The 25,101-nt window shown below is 34.2% G+C and overlaps 1 protein-coding gene across 1 annotated transcript in view; it reads right to left on the bottom strand.

The window, feature by feature from the left end:
• LOC129216660 (uveal autoantigen with coiled-coil domains and ankyrin repeats-like) overlaps nt 1-14,542 on the bottom strand; it is a 54,311-nt gene extending 39,769 nt beyond the window's left edge. Inside the window, exons 1-2 of the mRNA XM_054850877.1 lie at nt 14,474-14,542; nt 3,287-3,409 (exon numbers count right to left, since the gene is read on the bottom strand). Coding sequence (XP_054706852.1) covers nt 3,287-3,409; nt 14,474-14,542 — 192 coding nt within the window. The remainder of the gene's footprint in view (nt 1-3,286; nt 3,410-14,473) is intronic.
• Between the last annotated feature and the right edge of the window lie 10,559 nt (nt 14,543-25,101).

The raw sequence follows: 25,101 nt of genomic DNA, 5'->3' as shown, positions 1-25,101 counted from the left end.
AATCACCCATACGTTTGTGAGTTCTTAAGCAGTAATAGAGTCTGACCACAGAAAAGATGGAATCTGGCAAGCGGGCAAATCAGGACGATCCCATTTGAATGAATCTAGCTAGGAAGAAAAGAAATTAGCCATGGGATTTTGATGCACGCGTTTTACAATGTCACCAGGGCCTTATTAATTTATTGCATTCTCTTTGTTGAAAACGAAGGGAAACAAAAATAATTTTTATGGAAACAACAACACCAAAAAACAAAAACAAAAAAAATGTTCTTATTTCTTCTGTAAATGTTTAGGCAAGATGATAAGCTCAAAATTATGTTTAAAAAATAATAAATTAATTAAATAAATAAATAAAATTAAATAAAATAAATAAATAAATAATTTTTGTAGTGAGAATATAGATCGAATACAGTTTAGATTAAAAAAAAATATTATCGTGAAATATATTCATTTTTTACAAAACTGCTTCGAAATAATTAAGAAGCGCACACCTGTAACAAACTACCAACCCTGTAAACTAGTGACCCTTTATATGCAACTGCAAACTAATAGATGCGTCCATTTTCGCCCAATAAAGTGAGGAGAATACAAGTGTAGTTTAATTTTTCTGGCTTCAATGACATCAGAAACATCAGATAATGAACATAAAGATTTTACGTGTAAAATCTCATTTTTAATCATACATAAGAAATGAAACGAAATACAAAATTAAAACAGTAGGGGAAAAGAGGGCACATGTGATCATTTTATTTCATTTCTTAATTTCTCAGAAAATACTTTCATTTTCTCACAGAAAAAAGGTCCCCATTATTAAATAGTCTTTTTTTTTGTGCCACGGAATTTTTTCAGACTTTTTAAAAAATTATTTCTATACTTTATAAAATGTTTTCAAACTGTTTTAAATTGTTCACATGTGCCCCTATATAGGGGCAGATGTGAACAAGCTTGGGGCACATGTGAGCACGATTGAAAACTGCAGGACGAGCCATAGACTAATAATTAGAGTAGACCGAGCTTTCCCGGACATGCTGATGAAAAAATTGGTTCATGGATATATCATGTGACTAGTGGAAGGCTTGGCGAAAACTTTGGCAGCATGGTTGCTAGATGGCAACATTATCTATAGTTTGGCACTCGACATGTATTTTAAGACGTAATGTGTTTTCATTATAATTTTTTCCAGGTCCAGAGACTGAACTGTTTTTCTTTTAATTATGCATTATTTTGACATTAATAATTAGTTTTCGATCAGTTTTCAGTAACTTTTATTTCATTTGGAACTGCTACGTCAGCCTTGGCGTGAACGTAATGGCGTAAACGTTTTGCGTTAACGCAAAAATGTACTAATCGGTATCGTAAATTGAAATTGTAGGTAAAAATCTTACCGTTTGCCGATTCTTTTTGGGCGCTTGCATCTTTAATTGCTTAGAGAGTTATTGAAATTGACTAAAGAAAATGCACAATACTATCTAAACGAAAAACTCACTATGTGAACAAAATATTTACAACTCAGAATAACAAATTTACAAATCGGACTCCATAAAAGATCATTCTTCCGTGTTTCATCAATTATATTTATTTTATTTCTCGCGGGCGTTGATCGTCTGCTACGATCAACGCCCGCTGTTGCTAGGATATCCACCAGTCACATGGTTTGGTTTATGAGCAGCAAAAGGATTGCCATAGCTCAGTCTATTCTTATTATTAGTCTATGGGACGAGCATCATATTTCAACGTAAAACTCGTTATAATGAAGCGAAGCATTAACGTATTATACTAATTGCATTCAAGGATTTGTAACCTATACTGTCAGTTTGAACTTTACTGCAACTTTCATTAAGCAAATATTTTTTCTGAATTATAGATTCTGCTCAATGTCAAATTTTAAAGTTTCATAGCATGTTCTAATCAATGGATCGACAAGAAAAAATCTTTTAAGATAAAACAATAAAAATAATATTTTATTATGTAAAGTATTGTTACAAATTCTGTAAATAGTAATTATTTACATGATTAATTTGTTGTAATCTGGCTAAATTTGACACTTATGCCATTATGTTTCACCTAAAATTATCTTAGTAATGTAACCTGTAAATAGTTTCTTGTTATGAATATACAACCCCCTTACATTCGAATGAAGTATATGGTTCCTCCATTTCTGAATGATAAGATTTGTGAATGGAATAAAAAGAAAATATGAGAAATTGGTAGAACGTTGTAGGATTTTCTGGATCTTTCTTTGCTGGTATGAAACGCCGGTCGTCTTGTGAAAAGAGGAGAGTCAGTTAGTTTGCTTTCTAACTGTAGAGTCTCATTTTCAGCGTTCCGCTGGAAGTGTGTATTAGCCTTTGCGCTGTGCTTTTGCTAATTTTGATGTAAATTCGTGTGTGACCGTTGAGTTTACGGTGTTAATTGATATTTGATTAATTGCTATGGTTAATTTATCAGTTGCTAACGATATTTCTTGTACATAGTTGTAAATAAATCTCCTGTGTTTTCTCAAGAACTGTATTGTCATTTGAAGAAAGTTTGAAGTTGCAACTGAACTCGTAACAATATATTCTCGTTATATAAAGCGTTTAAGCTTTATAGAATATGATGATGAATTTTAAATTGTTTCAAAACTTCCGTTTTTAGTTAAAGAAAAGTATTTTGTCTTTATTTTCTTCGTAAATATTATGTACCACTAAATTTTTAGCTAACTATTTAGTAATTAAAGAATTAAAAAAAAAATAATTACAATTATGTAATAATAATTAACAATAAATTTACATACTGAGTGCAGCAAAATAATAATTAAAAATCTCTACATCACTTTTTAGAGTTATAATAAGCCTACACTAATATTTATACTTGCAGAGAGCATATGAGAGCTGTTCACATGTGCCCCTACATGTTGCGTTCACAAGTTCCCCAACGTTCTACCTTAGAACTAATTTTCAAAAATAAAGAATTTTAATTTAACTACAAAATTGAAACATTGGCATAAATTTACATGAATGTTCTTATAATGGTTTGCAATAATTAAATTTAGTTTATTAGTTAGTTTAAAATATGTTTTTACACGTAGAAGACAGTTATAAAAGTATATCAGCATTTGCTAAAACAAAGGAGCTGTCACCACAGAAACATAAACTGGCTCCTTGCTCTGAAAGTTTGTTTAAAAAGTAGGGCTGATACTGCTATTACTTGGTAATTTTTTGAGATTTTTTGCTTGACGTTATCCTAGTAAAACATACCATGTTCACATGTGCCCCCTTTTCCCTTATATTAAAAAGAAACTTACCTTTTTAGCAAGGTTCAAATCCTTTTTCAACATTTGATTTTCTGTTTTGCATTCAGTTAGACGAATGCTTAATTGTTCTATTTTTTCACGCAATTCCCGAATTGTAGGATTATTCTCCATCACCTAAATTCAAAGTTTAGTACAAGGAATCTCATACATAGAAAATTTCTTTTATACAGGGGAGAGCTGGGAAGAATAAGACAATTGCATTTACGCCAAAATAAAATGTGAAAAAATATTTATAGCTTGTCCAGCAGATGCAGCAGCTGAAGACTTGCTTGGTTTTAATCTCCTACTTCTTTACTTTTGGAGCAGCCAGAAATAATTTTTTACATTTTATTTCGGTATAAATGCAGCTGTGCCATTTTTTCCACTTTCCTACTCCTCCCAACTCTCTCCTGTGAGATTTATTGTGTAAGCACTGCTTGCAAATAGCTTGTAATATATATTTAGCATAATGAGACATTACTAACATAGCTATAAACAAATGAGCTTCTTTGTTGGAAAAGATCTGGTACTAAGGAGATAGTTTTTTCGATTATACTTCATGTAATGAAAACGCCATGTCTATCAACTCAGACACACACGCATATGTAGTCCTGCTTTGTTTTTATTTTCAACTCTATTTCTATTTTATTTTCGTTTTTTTAACGGAAATGTTTTATATATATATATATATATATATATATATATTTATTTATTTATTTATTTATTTATTTTATTGTTTTTAGGGCAAATATATTTTTAAATTATAGTGTCATGGCCAAAGATTTTATTTATTTATTTTTTTTTACATAAATTGTTGTCAAACGGTATTGAAATTATGACGTTCGTTTCTACTATATCTTATAGTCGTTTTTCTTGCAAAGCCCAAAATACTGAAAAGAACATCATTTACAGAAAATGTGCTCTTTAAATCCAAACTCGAAGAGAAACAAAAACTGCTCATTTTAACATTATCTTTAACACTTGGATTAGATTTGTATCTGTGTTAAAACATAGGCAACATGCAGTTAACTCAGTGAAGAAACTACTACGCACAAGAAATTTGTGAAGACAACATGATGTCTGGCAAACATCTTCCGTTTCTCATATCAAAATTTATTCATTTACTTGAGGAATTTTTTTTTAATAATTTTACTACTTACGTATTTAGTTATTTTCATAAAGAAAGATATTTTGCATAATTATTTAACAACGCTATAAATTCTTAAGTTCGTTTCATCGTTCGATCTCATTGCATAATTAGTATCAACATTCAAATCTAATGATTTTAAATGGTAAGAAAAATATTTCATAACTTCATCCATTAGTTGTAAAGGAAAACTATTTAAGCATTATGTCTATGTCAAAAGAGTACACAATATTAGAATACAAAGGCAAATTCTTCAAAGCTGAAATCCATAATTCTACGCATAAACACAAATTTAAAAAAAAAAGAAAAAAAGAAAGAAAAATCGCTATAACTCTATTACACAAAACTTGGAAAACAGTAGACAATGAAAAGTGATCTTTGCAACAACCTTAATTAAGCGGAAATAAGAATAAGTTCTAGGTTGATCTTTTTTTTTTTTTTTTTTGAGCAATCACGATTGCTTATTGTTCTCACTTGACTGTTTTTGGCGATACGCTGATTTTATTTTCCCACCGCCTCACTCTGTCAGCACCGCCGTCGACCGGCTTCTCACGATGCTGCTCCTCTAGCGAAAACAGTCGTCAGGTTGCGTCCATATTCTACACACACACACGCATACATACACACACCTACACACACACACATGCCTGCACACAGACACAAACACATCCCTACACACACACACAAACACATCCCTACACACACACACACACACACACACACACACGCCTGCACACAGACACAAACACACGCACCTACACACTCACACTCACACACACATATCCACACTCATACACATATATATACACACACACATACCCAAATACACACACATACACACGCAAAAAAAAAAAAAACCGTGATTGCGAAAAACATAATTTGAATTCAAGATGTCAAAATTCAAATTAATTTTTTTTTTTTTTTTTTGACGGATTAAACTATTTGCAATTATGAATTACTAGCTACAAAGAGTTTTGTTTTTCCCTTCATTTACAATTGCAGAGAAATAACGGATGGAAAACGGTTCCACGCTTGCAGGGGCGTTTAGAACTGAAATTTTGGGAGGGGGGATTCTCAATTTGCCGAAAGAAATTCCAATTTTACTGACTGACAAAATACAGCATCATTATAAGCAATTTTTAAAATTAAAAAAAAAGAAAAAAAATTTCAATTTTTCACTTTGTATGCAAATTTGCCGAGTCTTCAACAAAATTTGCCGAATAAGGAACTTTTTGAAAGGTTGCAGTGACCTCCCATTAGGGTGCCTCAGCATGCTTCAAGAATCGTCATTTTCTAAGATTCTTCTGTTCACCTCGTGGCGCAATAAAACGCATAGAAGATTTTTGGTAGAACTGAAACTTGCAAAAAGTTCTCCAGTTCATTTGTATCACCGTTATTATGGCTGGTTTTAAACCATGTGGGTTAACTTTGCACCACGTCATTATTATTATTATTATTATTTTATTTATTTATTTATTTATTTTTTGTATCAAATATTTATTAGACTTCAAAAGAAACTAGGAGGTCAAAGATACATTCTGGTGGAAAGGTTATAATAGCAGCTATCTGCTTATCATTTTACAAAATATTGTGAACATTTAACATGGCTGAATGTATCACTAATCTAGTAATTCTGAAGTTACTGTTTCAGACTTCTCTTGAATACGGACTTGAAGCTGTTGAAATCTTTCGTCTACCACATTGTAATATTCTAAACAATATAATAAACGAGAGAAATTCTGTGATACTACGAAATAACAAGTTGGTGGAAAAAAGTTGGCAACCACAGCCTTGGCGGTATAATGGTTGCCAAATTATAACATCATTGAAGTTTAAAATGAAATTCACACTGATTGGCCCCCCAAAAAATGCAAAAGATCCCTTTTGGAACACTCGAATGTAACGAGAGGGGAGAAGCACAACTAGATCCCACACAGAGTGTACATACGAAATTTCAACCTTCTACTGCATAGCGTTTTTGATTTATGTGAGATCCATACATGCGTATATGGGCAGTTCAAGGTGGGAGCAAACACAGACTTCAACTTTGAAGCTTCAACACCAAATAACTTTCATTTTAATTAACTCTAAAATTTTTGAGGTAAATTATAATGCTGTATGGAAAAAAAGCTCTTCAAATGCCCTTAAAAAATATTTTCTTTGCTAAATGGCACAATTTTGGACATGCCAAAACGTTAACTGAGCAAATGTACCATTAAAAAAAATTTTTTTTAATTATTTCCATACGTTTCAAAAAAAAAAAAAAAGGCATGAATCTTACACTGAATAATTTTTTGTTAATATTTTACACAAATAACAAAAGTAAAGACCGATTATTTACTTTGTAAACGATTTTAGAAAAAAGTAAGGTTGAAATTTGATGCATGTCCAAAAGTTACGATCTTTACAATGCTATTATTTGAGAACTAAGTATTGATGTTTTCGTTTTAAAGGTATTTATCGATCCTCAGAATCAGTTTTTAATTGTTTAAAAGTGTTTTCATAAGCTTTTATGCAGTATCTTTTCTTAGAAGAAAAATAATTTTTCTTAAACATACATGTGAGATGACCAAATGGCGTTACGATCTTGACGCCGATAATTCTGTCCGTTTATTTATAATTTTTTTATAATCCACTGTCTTCTAACATCAATAAAAAAGATTATTATGATGTTATCTTTTTTAATCCATTGGTAATTTGCGTAATTAATACGTTACACATTGAACAATACATCAATTACAGTAGAAACATGGGTTGTTATGATCGAACGAAAGCCATTTTGCGCGAAAATCGCCAAGCAAACCTCCGCTAGCGACAACACAGTATACGATAAGCTAAAGGTTACCAGAGGGGGATTCCAGTTTGACAAATGTAGTTAATAGTGATGGGCATAATCGAGATCTTTTGATAATCGAGATCTCGGGAATCGAGTACTTCTGATAATCGAGTGATTGATAATCGAGATCTTTTTAAATCGAGAACTCGAGCGATTGATAATCGAGATCTTCCGAATCGAGTACTCGAGCGATTGACTTCTCGAGATCTTCCGAATCGAGTACTCGAGCGATTGACTTCTCGAGATCTTCCGAATCGAGTACTCGAGCGATTGACTTCTCGAGATCTTCCGAATCGAGTACTCGAGCGATTGACTTCTCGAGATCTTTGGAATCGAGCACTCGAGCGATTGACTTCTCGAGATCTTTTGGATCGAGTGCTCGAGCAATTGACTTCTCGAGATCTTTTGAATCGAGTACTCGAGATGTTTTAAATCGAGATCTCGAAATCTTTTAATTCGAGATCTCGAGATGTTTGAATCGAGTTCTCGACCAGTATCTAGATCTAGACTTCCTGAGTTCCAGAATCAAGTTTACTTTTACAAGGATGCCCGCTAAAGGTGTCCATGGCGCACACAACGCCAGTAAAGTTTCAAGGGGGGAGGGAAACTGAGAGCGTATTTTAAATCTCATTGGGGGGAGCTCTTGTCCTAGGAATTGCTCCATAATATTTCAGAGGGTGCACCATCGCTCTTGAGGGGTCGGGGAAGTGAGCAACTCTGACTTCTAGAACAGTCGACTTCTCAAATTGTTTCTGTAGGGCTGCGCACGAGGGGAAGGGGTACCATCAAGCTCGTAATTTAGGGGGTCAAGAAGGGGCAATTCCCCCTCATCGGGTTTTCGAAATTATTGTACTGACATATATGTGGGCGTTGGTTTTATTATTAATTCGTATAGTAGGCACTGAGTACATATATTTTTTTATCCACCCCCCCCCTGGAAAATTTTAAATAATGGGCCTGAGAGTCGTGTCGCGTACTTCTGTCCCTGCAACTTTGAGGGCAGGCCCGATGAGGAGGCGATTGACCAGTTGGGTCAATCGCCTCCCCGGCTTTGAAAATTGAAGCTTTTTAATGTACGGGAACGCGCTTTTTGTAGTTTCTTGTTTAATTTTGCACTGGGTACATACCCTTCGCCCCCCTCCCCCAAGCTTCACCCTGGATGGACCTGTTTATGGGGGTTAATTTGGTAGGTTTTAGTCTCTTTTTAGGGTTTCAATCCTTAGAAGGGAGGGATGTAGGGCTGAACTTTTGCGCAGCCTGCGTCTCATCCTGGCTTTTAAAAATTATTGTTTACATTTAAATGAAGTTTCTGCTGTAAGTAGGAATACTATGCATTGATTATATGCCCTTTAACCTCCTTCCCCCCCCCCAAGTATAAAATTTAAAATATAGGCCTGAGAGTCATGACGCATATGTTGCCACTGAAACTTCAATTTACGGGGTTCAATTTCCCTCGCTCCCATCCTTGAAAAATTTTATATTTTACATTCAAATGGAACTAGTTCTCGTTGTTTTCCGAAAAATTTTGCATTGTTTTTTATTGAATCTGTTTTAGGAAGTAAATTTAATAGATAAATTTAATAGTCTTGATTGTGGATCTCAATTCTTGGGCGATGCAGATTCAATGAGAACTTGATTTCGGCGGCCTTCAGAGAATGTATGATATATTCAGATGATTTCGGATCCTTATTAAGCAGAGTTGATAGTGTAAACAAGTCGAGGAATCGCAACTCTGCGCAAAAGGAGTCATTTGTTCTTGTTAATAGCTTTTCTTTTTTTTTTTTTGCTGTTGCTATTGAGATTAGGGTTAGTATCTGACTAATATAGGAGAAGGGAGGGAGGGTAAAATATTTCTCGCTATTACAGAGCAGATTCCCGGCGCATTAATAGTGCAACTTTAAGTGGAATCGATTATTTTGCTTCTTTTATGATTCGTTCTTTTTTATTTTTATTTTTCACTCATTCACTTGGGGAAAAATCTAATAACAGTGGGTGCAGGGAGTGAATTTGAGATATTTCTGAGTACATAAAGAAGTTTTGATGCTTGTCGTTTGGAATTAATTTTAGCTAACATTCTTTGCCCCAATTTTTTAATAGGATTACATTATATGCAGATTATTATTGTTTAATTTTATAAATTACTCAACTTAAAAATTTAGAGTCATCCTATTGAGATGCTTACTTTATGATTTCTTAAAAATTGCTGAAACTGCTTGGGCCGACAACGGTCCATTTCGAATTGTCCCGTGTCTACGCTTCATTTTCCTTGTGTTGGTCCTCAAAAGGGGTTAAATTATTACCAAATTTCTCTAAAAAAAGCAGATTATCCGATTTTCAAATCATCCGAAAGCGTCGCTCGATAACGAACTCTCGACAAGAAACAATATATTATTTAGGGGTGCCCACGAGAGGGTAGGGGGCGGTCCATGGTGTAGACCGAGCCAAAATGAAGTTTCAATGGGGAGGGGTTACTTGAGAAGGCTTTTGGTCTTACTTTAGGAGGCTCTTGTTCTGGGGGTTCTCCGTCGCATTTGAGGAGTGGGTTTCCTCACCCTTAGGAAGATAGGCACCCTTGCATTATAAACAGACATCGTTTAAACGTTTCATACACGTTTTAACGTGGTTGGTACAGCGTAACAACCGTTTTAAAACGTTTACTCAACGAAGTGTGCTATCTGGTTAACCCCATTCGAAAAAAGCACCCGAGAAGCTCTTATTCGATTCGAAATTTGAATGTTCGTTCGTTCTTGTGAGCAATGGGACTCCTCTTGTGACAATCACCTTCCCCCTCCAAGTACGATAGTCCCAAAAAGAGCAAAGACCCCTCAAAAATTTCAATTACCCGGTTTAGGCCATAACGTCTCCCTATTCGCGATAATCTCTGCGAATGAATCATTCGAAAAGTTAACCACTCTAGAGGTTTGTTCAATTACTGAGGGTCAAATTCGAAGGGGAGGGGGGGACGTAGGAGGAAAGGTGTCCCCTCCGATTTTTAGCTAAACTGTTCCCACTTTTTTGTTTCAATGTATTATTAATTTAAACAACTCTCAAGTTCAAACCTGTTTGTGTTGCCCAAACCCATGTCCATATTATCATTGTCCCCCACGTTTTTTAATTAATTATTATTATTATTACTTTTTTGATCTAAATAACTGTCAAGTGCAAAACAATATGGAAAGCATTTCTCTACCTGTTATTTCAAGATTTCACCAACGGAATACAAAACCCATGCCCCCCATTAGCCCACTCATATGATAATCCTTAATAATTTTCGTTCGAAAATATATCGTTCAATTATAAAGAGATCTCTCGATAATAGAAAATTCGACACCAAACATTAAATTATAACCCCATCAAAATAAAGCACGCAAGTAGCAATCATTCCATTTTAAAACGATTCCAAATCCATCAATTCCAAGAGCGATGACTTACCAAATATGCAGGGACGTGCAAAGAAATTTCGGGGCTCGTCAAAAATGACTTTTAACGTCCCCTTCATATTGCTTATCCCTTCGTCCCTAATATATTTCACCTCTCATTTTAAAAATCTCGGGCCCCTTCAAGCTCGGGCCGGGACAACAGGTGTCCCTTTTCTCCCCCTCTCCTTGTGCACGCCCCTGCACGTATGAAGTTCTCCCGCAAGAGCGCTACCCCGAAAAGAGACAAAATCTCATAAAAATTACAATCCCGCAGTTAGCGTCTTAACTTCCGTGCACCTCTCCTGGTTGTCATCCCCTGCGAATGAATTACACGAGAACTAGACCACTTGCTTTATTAAGAAATAATTAAATACCTTTCTGCCAAGAAGTAACAGGAAATAACCAACTTTTGTAGCACAAATATACAGATTACTGCAGACACGTGTCACGGGTTTCAGTACCCAATGGTGTAGTCGAAGGGGGACGTAAGGGGGAAGCGGTCCCCTCAGGTTTTAACTAAAGTATTCCCCCTTTTTACATGAATATAATTTTAGTTTTAATGCCCCTCAAGTTAGAACCTTATTAGAGTCCCCCAATCTTTGCTTTCACCACCGAGACACACAACCCATGTCACCCATTGACCCGTCCATGTGTTCATTCGCTAACACCATTCTCCCTAAAACATATCATTAGGCTACAAAAACATCCCAAAGAATCATTTGAAAATCAGGCATTCGGCAGCATACATGAAATTAATTACAACACTATTCGAATGCAAGAACAATACATAAACTTCTACAACAAATTTTCGAGAGGCAAATCTTTCATCATAGAATTATTTAGACTACAGGGGTATCCATTCCTCAAGTGTGCTGGCGCTTTTCTTAAAAACGAACCCCCCCCCCCATCCTTAAGAGCGTCATGACCCCCTTTCCCTGAACAATTTTTTTCGGAAAACAATAAAAACCATGCCCATTTATATGTTAAAACTTTAATTTTTCAAAGCCAGCCCTCTGACAAGGATGCCCACCCCCTTAAGAGCAAGAGCGCACCCACCCTCCTAAATTTCGCAAAGACCCCTTCCTCCCCCCAAAATAAGAGCTCCCCCAAAAAAGTAAGAATTACCCCTCAAAACAATCCCCTAAAAATTTTAATGGCGCAGCCTGCGCCATGACCCCTTTCCCCTATCTAGGTGGGGGACATCTCGAGAACTCGAGAAATCAGCATTCCGAGAATTTCACAAAGCGAGAACTCGAGCAGTTCATCGCTCGAGAACTCGGAAAATGATAATCGAGTACTCGAGCAGTCATCGCTCGAGAACTCGGGTAGGGATTACGAGAACTCAAGCAGTTTATCGCTCGAGAACTCGGCAAGGGATAACGAGAACTCGAGATGTGATAATCGAGAACTCGAGATGTGATAATCGAGAACTCGAGATACGTTAATCGAGAACTCGTGATAATCGAGTTCTCGAGTAATCTTTGATAATCGAGTGATTCGATTATGAGAACTCGATTATGCCCATCACTAGTAGTTAATCGTCAGCTGCACCATTTTTGGCGCCTTTATCACCTGCGCTAGCAATTTTTTTTTTCCCGCCGCTTTTATTATTTTAGAATTTTTTTTCTCTTCTTTCTTTTAAACATAATTTAACGATCTCCAAATAGAAATACGAATTTCTTTTTTCAATAATTTTTTTTAGACATCGTCTTACTTCTTATGACATTAGAAAAAATATTCATTATTAAAACTGATGTCACTTTTTACATTCTTTCTTAAAGCATATTTTGTTTATTTTTCCTTTAAAAATATATATGTCGTATTTGTCTCTATTTTTATTCCTTATTTGTCCCAATAAATCAAACTACAAGTTTGTATAATTATTTCCATGAAGCTTTTTTCTACCTTTCATCAACTTCTTCAAAATCATTCCAAAACTTTATTATATGTAAAGAGCAGTATGTATAGCCATTCAAGTACTTCATTAATATCCTCTTTATCATTGAATTGCAAAATTCAAAAAGTAGTAAATAAAATTTTCATTGGAAAAGTTAAAAATCAGATTAACAGTTGTCAAAAATGGTGAAACTGACATTATGATGATGTCCAAAATCCGTTACCTACAGGACAACAATGTCCAAAATGTGTTACCTACAGACTGCTAATTTAATTTGCTAATTAACAATTTTTACAAATACCTGCTGTCTTTTCATGTTCATATTGTTCTAGGTATGCATACTATAGAATAAAAGCAAAATTGATATCAAATTCGAAAATTTTTGAAATTGCTCAAAGTTAACTTATTTGTTCCCACCTTTTGAGAACTGCCCATATACGTACACACATACATACGCATATACAGACGTCACGAGAAAACTCGGGATAATTAATAGAGGATCGTCAAAATGGATATTTGAAGCGTCCATACGCTCTTAGGTACATATGCATGTGCAGTAAAACCAAAAAAAAAAAAAAAAACAAAACAAAAAAAAAACACTCAACATTCATTCCGGGGTGGGGGGGGGGGGGGAGAGAAAAATGGAAATTTAGGCCGATTTTTGAGTGAAAACTTTTTTCGCTATTACAATACTTTTCCTTTCATTTAATTTTTTTATTTTTCTGGTTCAAATTGGCACTACTTTATCAAAACAATTTATTTTACATCATATCCCTGATCTGGTTCAAATTAACCGAAAGTTGCAGGAGAACTTTGAACTAGGTTAATAATTTGTTTCAAACAGTTTTAGCAGTTACACTGTAAAAACGATTCAGAAACGTTCCTGGAAAATAATGGGCAGCTGATGTGCACAATTTCCGCCAGTAACATATCTCGCGAAAGCCAGGAATGTTTTCCGCTAAAATTCAGTAACCTTCTTAAAATTATCTTGAAAAATCCAGAAATTTTAATCCATAAAGACAGTAGCTTAAACAGGCTACTAAGACTGCCTACGACTGACTCTAGAACTTCAGTGTAATCTTAGGCAGGGATAATATAACAGCTCCATAATCTGTATTACAATCATGACCAAAGCTAAGCCAGAATTGCAAGTATCAAGCATCTTACTTGATTGCAATTCTTGCAAAGCTACGTAGCCCAAAGACTTATTCTCTCCCTTTGGGAGTTTAATCTATCAGCACGAGACGTAATTGAATTAAAGCCGATACACCTCATAAATACTCTCAGTTAATTTTTAAACTGAGAGCTAAAACTATTTTTTACAACAGAGAAAAGTCTGCATTTGGGAAACTTGTAGCAATTCAGGAAACTTTTTGACAATGATACTTGATATTTCCAGGAAGTGGATAAAAACCAGTGAAATCCCGAAACGTTACATGGAAATACTCAGTAACGTTTCGGAATTTTTTTACAGTGTAGAGTGACATAGATAGATAAGATACACTCAGTTTTTAATATGTAAAATTTTCTCAATTTCTGGCAGTCATGCAATACTTCATAAATTACTCCTCAATTTTATGCCAATAAATGCAGTCAAATTATTAAAATATGAGAGCGGCAATTAAAAGTAGAAGGTTTTTGTTTTTTTATTCGAATAACTTTTTTGTGGTTTATGGGATTGTGTAGGCACAATTTTTATCAACTTAAAATTTTAAATTTCCAAAAAAAATATTTTCGATACACCCTAATGAACAATGACTCGCACAATCAATCAAAATCAATAAGCAGTCCTTGATTGCTCAAAAATCATGATTACAGGTGTAAAGCACAAAAAGGCAAATAGTACATGCAATAAAAGAGTTCTGAGAGAAAACCTAAAAGAAGACAATACATAACTCACCCTAAGTTTCTCAAAGTCACAGGCACTGCACTCTTCATTGAAATCTTTTCTTTCATTTTTCCGCGCCATACTTCTGTAAAAGATAGTACATTTTAAATTAGGCTTGCCAGACGTCCCGGTTTGACCGGGACAGTCTCGGTTTTTAAACAAAATCCCGGTGTCCCGGCCGGTTTACTTCGCGTCCTGGAAAAAGATAAATTTGATTACAAATGACCATAAAAAGGTATAAAAATAGTTAACTGTGAATGATTATTTGGAATAATCACTTAATCATTTATATCATTGACTTGTAAAATTAATATGGGATTAACTTGTGAGAATTTTTACAATAAGATTAAACCAAAAAAGATTAATAAGTGCTTTTAAGTGAAAAGTATTTAATATTGTTCTATTCTTTATTCCTCATTCAAAGTGTGTTTCTAACTGAAATAAATAGTAAATATTTACCTCTCGGAAGTGAAATGTTCAAATTTTATCTCCTTATGTCATTTTTTATTGCCCGTGATTTACATTCATAATTATTAACGACGAGCACGGAATTTTAAATCAGGACGATAGTGATATTGCTAATGTTCTTAATAACTTTTTTTCGAGTGTTTTTAACGATAACTGTATCTCAACAGTCGAAACCAACAAGACACAAGCTATAGTACAGCTGGAGGACTTTGTATTTTCCAGGGATGACGTTTTACTTCATTTGAAAAAAATTAAAGAGACTAAGGCTCCGGGACCTGATAATATTTATCCAAAATTTTTAGTTGAATGTGCGGAGGAATTAGCAGATGTAATCGTATATATTTTCAATGCTTCTTATAACTCGGGGACAGTGCCAGAGGACTAACATTACACCGCTCTTCAAGAAAGGGTCTAAATGGAGTGCGGGAAATTATAGACCTGCGAGTCTAACTTCGGTGGTTTGCAAAATTTTTGAAACATTGATAAAAATTAATATAGTAAACTAGCATTCCCGTACCCGGCATTGCTCGGGTAATGGAATTAGCAGAGGTTAACAGTGCTTAGTGCACCTAGTTTCGAAAATCCCCTATAATAATTACTTATTACCTATAATTTTTTCTAATTTTGGGAGGATCCCGGGGCCCCTGGACTCCTTATATATATGCCCTTGTCCTTATCCGATCTTTAACTGTTATTAACGATCCTTTTAAAGTATTTATAATCTTTGCAAGCACAGGCCATCCACATTTTATTGTTATACCTATGGTTAAGCAAGAACTTCTTTGTTTTTTTTTTCTGGTGCTAAAATAATTAAGCTGCTTGATGAACTGGTTTTGGAGCAAATTACATAAAATTGGCCGTGTGAAAAAAGTCTTCTCTTAAATCGATCCCTACTACTTTTAATGTCTGTCCTTGTGACTTAATAACGGTTATTTCAAAGCAAATTTTACAGGAAACTGCACTCTTCTGAATTCAAAAGAATAGTAAGCCTGTGATGATGCTCTCAAAAACTTCGTTTCTAGTTTTGAAAAAATGAAAGCAAAAGACAGAAACATTATTATTTGACTTGAGAAAAGCCTCGAATAATCTCGTGAGAAACAAAAACAGTATCAAATTTAAAATTCGCTATCGACCAAAAGTTGAGATGAAGTACTGAATAATAATTTGAATGGAGGAAAGCCTCCGAAAATAAGGGATTTAAATTTCAATGACAGGTTTTAATTTCACAGAAATTAAGGGGTTTTAATTAATTTCTCCTGAACTAATTGATATTTTAAAAAAATCCTTTCTTAGTGGATACTTTCGTAATCATGTGGACATGCCTGCCAAATTTCAAGTCTGAGGCTTCAGCGGTATTGGCTGTGCGTTGATATATATATATATATATATATATATATATATATATATATATATATATATATATATATATATATATATATATATGTTATCTCAGGACATTGATTTTTATATATTAAGATTTATTCATAGCATTGAGAAAAAACTGCCCTATAAAACGATCCAAAAATTAGCCAGGGGTATGTACCCCTTTGAATACTGCGACACGGGGGGGGGGGGGACTTTAAGGTGGTCCCGGTTGAACATATTAGAAATCTGGAAACCCGACCACGGAGTAGGAAGGACCTTCTACCTCCCTGCCCCCGACACACAAAGGAAGGGGGTTATAAATTTGACATGTCTGTGTATCTGTGTATCTACAGAGTGTCCCGAAAAAGATTGAATGTTTTTAAAAATTTATCACAGGAAAACTGTAAATGATTAAAAAAAATAATAATTCTTGCAGAAAATTCATGTGGTTGGTCGTAAATTCCCCCCCCCCTGAGTTCCAAATTTTAGTTGAAATTTTTCCAATAGATGGCGCTGCAGGTAGTAAGCCCGTAAATCAGAAAAAAAAGAAAAGAAAATTACATCATAATTTTTCGAAAATAATGAACAAAAGAACAAAACAACATTTTCAAACAATCGTCGCTGTAATTCCATGTCGCAATCGGAGAAAAAATCGGTGAATTTCAATTCTTCTCTTTTGACTTACCGGCTTACTATGTGCAGCGCCATCTATTGAAAAAATTCTGAACTAAAATTTGAACTCTGAGGGAAAAAATTTAGAGCCCACCACATGAATTTTCTGCAAGAATTTGTTTTTTTTTTTTTTATCATAAACCGTTCTCCTGTTATAAATTTTTGAAAACAGTCAGTCTTTTTCAGGACACCCTATATGTATTTGTGTATCAGTGTGTCTGTCTGTGGCACTCTAGCGCCTAAACGGATGGACCGACTTTGAAAGAAAAAAAAATGTTCGATAGGAGAGTTGATCGAGAGTGTTCTTAGCTATATTGCATCTTTGGATGACATTAATCAACGAAGATATTTGTTAAAAACCTCTAAAAGGATTTTCGCGATTTTTGCAGTGAAAACATAGTTAAAATTTTTAAAATTTAATACCAAAGTAAAGAGTATTTTTTTCTGCGTTTGATAGAATATGTTTGGAACTTCCATGTTTCATAGAATTCGAGTTCTAACGTTTTTTTAAAGCAGATATTAATAGCGGCTAAGCCTTTAGTCAAGCGAATAATAAACGAATTCATTGTTGGCCGTTAAGGAAATAAAACGCAATGATTTAAGAGTTTTATCTGTTGCCAATTTCTATTTAATAGCTAATACAAGTAACGATAAAATAAAAAAATTAAAAAACCCCCGACTGAGTCGCAACCATGGACTAATAATAAGAATAGACCGAGCTATGGCAACCCTTTTGCTGCTCATAAACCAAACCATGTGACTGGTGGATATTTGCAACTCCAACGAACTATAGGGGGTACTGGAGTCTGACTAATGGCGAACGAAAAAACTAAAACAAACGCATGTGGTAACGAAGAAAATGGTAACAAGTCTAGTAAATTTTGTTCGTATTCATGATTTTTTCGCTTTATTCTTTTTAAATTAATTTTCAAAGTCTTGTGGATATTCTGGCCCACGTAGAAAGAAATGAGAATTCAAGAAGCATTACTAAACGTCAAAGATTAATGCAAACTACGTAGTTCGTAGTTCTAAGCAGCTATTTCCACGATGTTGAATTCGATATTTATCAATTCTTGATAAAACTAAATAATAATTGTGGCCTGACAAGAATAACAATTAATGCTAGAAAATTCAATGACATTACAAATTATTATCGAAAGAAGATGATACTTTTTTGCCTTGCTTGGCTAGCGCTTATTGTTTTGCATTTGTAGCTGAGTTATTTCTCTCAAATTCCCGAATCGGTTAATTTAAAATTTTTCTGTTTCGATTTTTCTAATTTCTGAGCTACGATTTAATTGTGTCACGTTATGCTAATCATCAACAAAATTCTCATGGATATATGGTGGTAGTTTTCTTTTCAGTTGATTGACCATTATTTCTTTTTACTTATCGAATTCTGTAATCTTACTACCATTTTATTCCACTCATGATAAAAATTAAAAATGCTTTAACTACAAACGCGAACTCTCGCCAAGGATAATTAGCTCGCACAATACTAAAACTATTCGCAACTCCAACGAACTATAGGAGGCACTGAAGTCACAGTCTAATGGCGGACTTAAAAACTAAAACAAACGAACATGGTAACGAAGAAAATGCTAAAAGTGTTAAGATTTTTGTTCATACGTATGATTTTTTCGCTTTATTCTTTTTAAATTAATTTTCAAAGTCTTGTTGATATTCTGACCCACGTAGAAAGAAATGAGAATTCAAGAAGCATTACTAAACGTCAAACATTAATGCAAACTACGCAGTTCGTAGTTCTAAGCAGCTATTTCCATCACGATGTTGAATTCGATATTTATCAATTCTTGATAAAACTAAATAATAATTGTGGCCTGACAAGAATAACAATTAATGCTAGAAAATTCAATATGACATTACAAATTATTATCGAAAGTAGATGATACTTCTTTGTCTTGCTTGGCTAGCGCTTCCTTTTTTGCATTTGTAGCTGAGTTATTTCTCTCAAATTCCCGAATCGGTTAATTTAAAATTTTTCTGTTTCGATGTTTCTAATTCCTGAGTTATGATTTAATTATGTCATGCTATGCAAATCATCAACAAAATTCTCACGGATATATGGTGGTAGTTTTCTTTTCAGTTTGATCTACCATAATTTCTTTTTACTTATCGAATTCTGTAATGTTTCTACCATTTTATTCCACTCATGATAAAAATTAAAAATGGTTTAACCGCAACATGCGGAATCTCGCCAAGGCTACTTTGCTCGCACAATACTAAAACTGTAACCCTAAACAAATTTGGCGAAGCGTTTCATGAGCTGAGAATAAAAGGAATAAAGTAAATTCTTTCTCGGTTAAACATTTTTCATTTTGTTCTACGATAATATATTCAAGAAAATATTTTGCATACTGTCCATTCCAACTAAATGCTGCTGTAAAATATGGTTAGTTTAATTAATTTAAGATTTAAAAAAAAACCCATATTCTTACAAATTCATACAAAACAATAAAATTTTTTACCTTCTATAACGTTATCCAAGTTTGTTAATCCAGAATTTTCACCTTCACCATTTCTCAACAACTCATATTTTAGAAGGAAATAATGAAAACTAACATTATTTTGAGAAGCTCGAGAATACTACTAAGGGACGAATTAATTTCCGTAGCTGAAAGCAAACTAAGACACATCGAATGCATTAATAAATACTCAGAACAAACTGCCTGTGTTTACGTCAGCAGACATACGTGGAACGCAACGTGGAGCTAAGAACACTCTCGGTCAACTCTCCTTTCGATTTTTTTTTTTTTTTTTTTTCAAAATTGGTACATCCGTTTAGGAGCTAAAGTGCCACAGGCAGACACACAGCTACACAGACACGTCAAACTTATAACCCCCTTCTTTTGTGTGTCGGGGATTAAAATACTTGACATTGATTTTTAATAATATAAGGCTTTTAAAAGGATTTTCAATTTTTCCTCTTGATTCTACAGTTGCGACTCAGTCGAGTTTTTTAAAAAAATTTAATTTTATTGTTGCTTGTAAATGATTGTTTCATTGAACAGTTTAGTATGAAACTTGTTGGGAAAATGAAAGTTTTTCTCGCTCCACGTTATACTTTATACTCGTTCTATCAACTTCAGTGACTAAAAGTAGTACTTTTGACTGATGGAAACAACCAACCCCATTCAGTATTTCTCCAATAAAACGGAGTATTTTACCAAGACATTGCTCATATACATATGAAAACGTAATAGAAAAACTGAACATGATATATCTAGATGTGGAGATTTTATGGCAGAGGCCATTGACGGATCCAGAATTTTTTCTAGGGAGGGACGATTGAGTTTTATTACTTACTTTTTACAATGTATATTCGTTTTAAAATATTGATCACAAAGGTTTTGAACTTACATTCCCATACGTTCCGGGATAGGGTCCCAAACCAAAACCTCCCTTCTCCCAACATCAATGAACTCGTCTAAATTTGCGTTTTTGAACTTCATTTTCGAAAAATTGCAGGTGGAGAGGGTCTCAAGAGAGAGGCGATCGTTCCATCGCCCCTAACGTGTATCCGTCCCTGGAAGAGGCGCTTTCCAAAACGACGCTGAAGTAAATTCAAGAATAATTTTCAAAGTCAAACATGATGCATTTCTCTTAGGTGTATCTTTTGGATGTCGTATGACAATCCAACATTTAACGATTTGCCTTGTCTATTTGACAGTCAAGTAATTTTTCAAAAGCAGTAGTGTTTCAATCAGGGCAGTGGAGCAAGTATGAGAAAATGACCGACTCCCTGGAGTCGTATACCTCCATATCTGACTCCGACTCCTTTACAAACATGAATAGGGGCATTTCATTTGAAGTCATACAGGCTGCTCTGAAGTGTCGCATGACCGCTACAGATATTTTCCTTTTAAATAGTAGTAATTACAACCATTAGAGATATGAAATATCATTAAAAAATTTTGCAGGTAAAACATTTTTTCTTTAAATTTGAGAGTTTAGTTTAAAAATTCAACGCGAAATTGGACAGTTTCAGTATGTCAGACCAAACTGCCAGAGCATGGGAGTATCTAGAAGGGATTTGGAAAAACTATAACCTCTCCGAAGAAACTCGGTAATTTTCCTTTTTTTGAAAGTAGAAAAATATGGAAAAAAAACTCCCCCCCCCCCTCCCAGCAAAATGTAACCATATTCCCGTCTGAAATTTTTTTCCTTTCGTGTTTCCGAGCATGTTCACCAAAGGGTTGAAACCAGGGGAGCCCCCCTCCAGCAAAAGCGCACCCCCCTTAAAAATCGCGAAGACCCCCCGAAAAAGAGAAAAATACCCCTCAAAACAACTTCGCTAAAAATATCGCAATCTGCGCCATGGCCCCTCCCTATGTGGGCACCCCTCTCGAAGCAATCTGCTCGCCTGCTTAACAAACGCTGCCAAAATCAATATTTCTAAAATTTAAAATATACAATTCAATTTTTAAGCAAATCATGCCTTTGAACAAGACTAAAAATTACAGTTAAGTGTTTTAAAACTAAGACAAATAACTAAATGAAGCAACTAAAATACAAAAAATTTGCCAAATTAAAAAACAGAAAAAAGAAAAAGTTTAAGATGAAAAGTTCCATTAACATACAAATTTCAAGTATGAGGAAAAAAACGGGAATTACATCTTTAGGAAATGTTTGTTCCATGTAATGATAATTCCCCCCGTTGTTAAAATGAAGCGTTTTTAATAGTTCTAAATAAATTTTGATACAATTTTCATGTGTCTCATAAGATATCTCCAGCAAGTAGGTAGCTTATAATCGATCTGAAATGGTTGAATACTTAAGTCATTTTATGAACACAACTTAATTTAAAAACTAAAAGCATGTTGTTTTTATCCATGAATTTTAGAAATAATATACAACCTGAAACTGCTAGCCAAAAGCAATTTGTGAAAAGCGATATAAAATGCCGCGACTTTTTACATTGAATCAATTTTAATAAAAGGGAAATGTATACACTTAAGCCTTAATTCATTGCCATGATATTAAAAATAATATCAGATAATTTGCAAATAGTGAATGAGGCTTATCTAAAAAAAAAATACTTCATACAAAATCAAGACATAGTAGTCAAATAAAGTGCTGAACGAAAAAAGTGGGTGGAAAAGGAAAAAAATTACCCTTAGCCCATAACCAATCTTGCGATTGTGTTTTTATTTATGATTTTAGTTTTCAAAAATGTCCGGGGAAGGGTCGAATCTCTCCCCTTTCTGCCACCACCGAGGATCGTCAAAAATTGCGTTTTTGAAACTTCAGTTTCGAAAAATTTTCGGGAGAAAGCTTCGAATCCAAACCCTTCTTCTTACGCCTAACGTCATCAAAGAGATACTACAACTACGTCTTTGGAATTTCGATTTCGACAAAATTTCCAAGAGAGGGCCTTCTAACCTCCGAACATCCCGCCGTCTAACAACACCGAAGATCGTCTAAGTAGCAATTTTGAATCTTTAGTTTCGAAAAATTACCAGGCCCTTAACCTTATCAAATGTAGCCTACAACAGCATTTTTAAAAGTTCAATTTCGAAAAATTCCAAGGGAGGGGCCCTCGAAATCCGTCCCTCTAATATCAACAAAGAATGACGAAAATTGTACTTTTAAAACTACAAATTCGCTATTTTAAAGGGGATGAACTTCTGAATTTCTCCCTCTAAACATCATTGAAGAATGTCTAAAACCTTTGTTTTAAGGACTTCCAATTTCGAAAAACTTCCAGAGGAGAGTCCTGGGAACTCCCCTCTCCTTAATATCTTGAGATTGTCAAAAATTTCGTTTTTGGAGCTTCAATTTTGAAACATTGGGTGGGGGTAATAAAGCGACTCAAAAAATCGGTATTCGTTCCAAAATTCTTGGTATTCTAGAGGGCTTTTTCACGTTTGATAATAACCTATTTGCATCGGTAGCACTTCCTGAACCCCAATTCTTTCTTTGACGTCACAAATGCGGTCTATAATCACGTTTTTAAAACATAAATTTAAAAAAAAATTCCGAGGAGAGCCCCGAACCTTTGCTTCCTTTAACATTACCAAAGATCGTATTTCAGTTCTAACCTCCCAACAGTCCTGTTAGTTTTTGTACATATATTACATATACTATATGTCTGAGGGAAGATTTTTAAAAGTTTACAATTTCTACTTCATAAAGATTGTTTTTTTCATTAAAGACAAAAGTTTTATATATAAACTGTAGTTGGGGCAAACCTAGCCTAACAGCGTCGTAATGCAATAATTCAGAATTAGACCTGCGTAACTTTCACAATGCTGCCAGGTTAGGTTTTCCCGAACTATAGAAGTGTTTCAGTTTATTTTCAGGAGTGTACATATGCCACATTCTACACAGGTAAAGAGCGTGTTTTAATGCTTCGAAAAAAAATGATGGTAATGATTTTAAAAAAAATTTAAAAAAAAAAACATAGGCTTTAAGGTTTACTTGAAAACTTCTGCAGAATAAGGATTTTCGAATTTTGAATTTCAGAAGAAAATATATAATTGCAAGAAAATCTTCTTCATCAGCACAACAGCCTGGTGCAGGCCAAGGCTTTCTCCGTCTGCTTCCTCCAGGCTCCAAAAATTGACCGAAGGATCTTTCTTTCAAAAATGAGAAGTCTGTTTTCCTCTGTTTTATTAATTGCCCATGTCTCACTACCGTATAAAATGATCGGTCTTATGAGGGTTTTCAATAGGTTTATTTTTGTATTAATGGAAAGGAGCTTAGAATTTAATTGGCTCTTTAAGCCATAGTAGCATCTATTTGCCATCAAAATTCGATTTCCAATTTCAACTTTAAACTCATTATTACTGGTAATAAGCGTAACCAAGTATTTAAACTGGGTGACTCCTTCAAAAGTATAGTTTCCAATATTAAATTCCAGGAAAATACTGTCAAAAAATCTGGCTACTCAGAAATTCTGATGTTTCTTTTATATTTTTTTCATTCTGTAAACGTACTACGAAAGAAACTCATCATCCAACTGAAGTCAAAAAAAATAAATAAATAAATAAATAAAGGAACGAAAATAAAAGGGCTTCATTGATGACTTATTAAACACTGTTAAAAATGGGTATTCAAAAATAATGAAAATTTACTCATTTTTGAATACTTTCATTACTCAATATAGCTCCGAATCAATAAGGTTCAATTTTGAGAAACACATGTACTCATTTTTTTGAGAACATTCTGGTAATCAAGTATGAGTACACATTTGTTTCAATTATAAACACATTCATTAATTAATAATGAGTTTTTAGCTCAGTTATATGTATTCATTTTTGAGTACATTTTAAAATCAAATATAAATACATTAATTAATAATGAGTTTTTAGCTCAGTTATATGTACTCATTTTTGAGTACATTTAGAAATCAAATATAAACTCATTCATTAATCAATAATGAGTTTTTAGCTCAGTTATATGTACTCATTTTTGAATACATTTAGAAATCAAGTATAATGGCTTATTTCAAATATATGAATTGGGTCTGCTCACTTTTGAAAACATTTTGAATTCACATTCTAAGTATTGCCACGCACTTTAGTGCAATTATCATTTCAGTCATTTAAAAGTCCATAAAAATTTTTGAGTAAAGTAGTGTGAAAATAAGTGAATTATGTGCTCCATTTTTTTAAATGCATAATGTAAAAACAATTCCGTAAAAATTACGGTTTTTTACCGGCAGCTGGGTTGGTTGTGCAAAACTGTAAAATTTGCGGAGAATACCCCTCAATAGAATGGTGTTTTACTATACAAGGTCAAATTTTTCCCATAAAATTTACAGAGGGGCCGTGGTAGCCCGATCGGTAGAGTGTCGGATTCGGAGCCGGGGGGCCTCGGGTTCGAACCTCGATGGTCGAAGACCCACCGTCGTCATTAAAGGGGACTGGGCGACGTTAAATATGCTCGTGGTCTCAATGTCCTCCAAGTGAAACGATACCTCTGGGGGTGCTAATTTCAGGTAGCTATTAGCTCCTGGATTAGTTCAAAATTCTCATTTACTGTTGGATCCGGTGGTGGTGCTGCCATCTATCGGTATAAAAAATAATGGAGGCAAGGCACTTAGCATGCAGATCCCTTGACATAATACAGTTGTAGTCAGTTATGACTCGGAATCGGAATTTACAGAGTAT

This window comes from Uloborus diversus, chromosome 2, assembly GCF_026930045.1.
Source record: "Uloborus diversus isolate 005 chromosome 2, Udiv.v.3.1, whole genome shotgun sequence".
Lineage (NCBI taxonomy): Eukaryota > Metazoa > Arthropoda > Arachnida > Araneae > Uloboridae > Uloborus > Uloborus diversus.
Note: the sequence above shows the minus strand (reverse complement) of the source record. Positions and strands in the feature narration are given on the sequence as shown.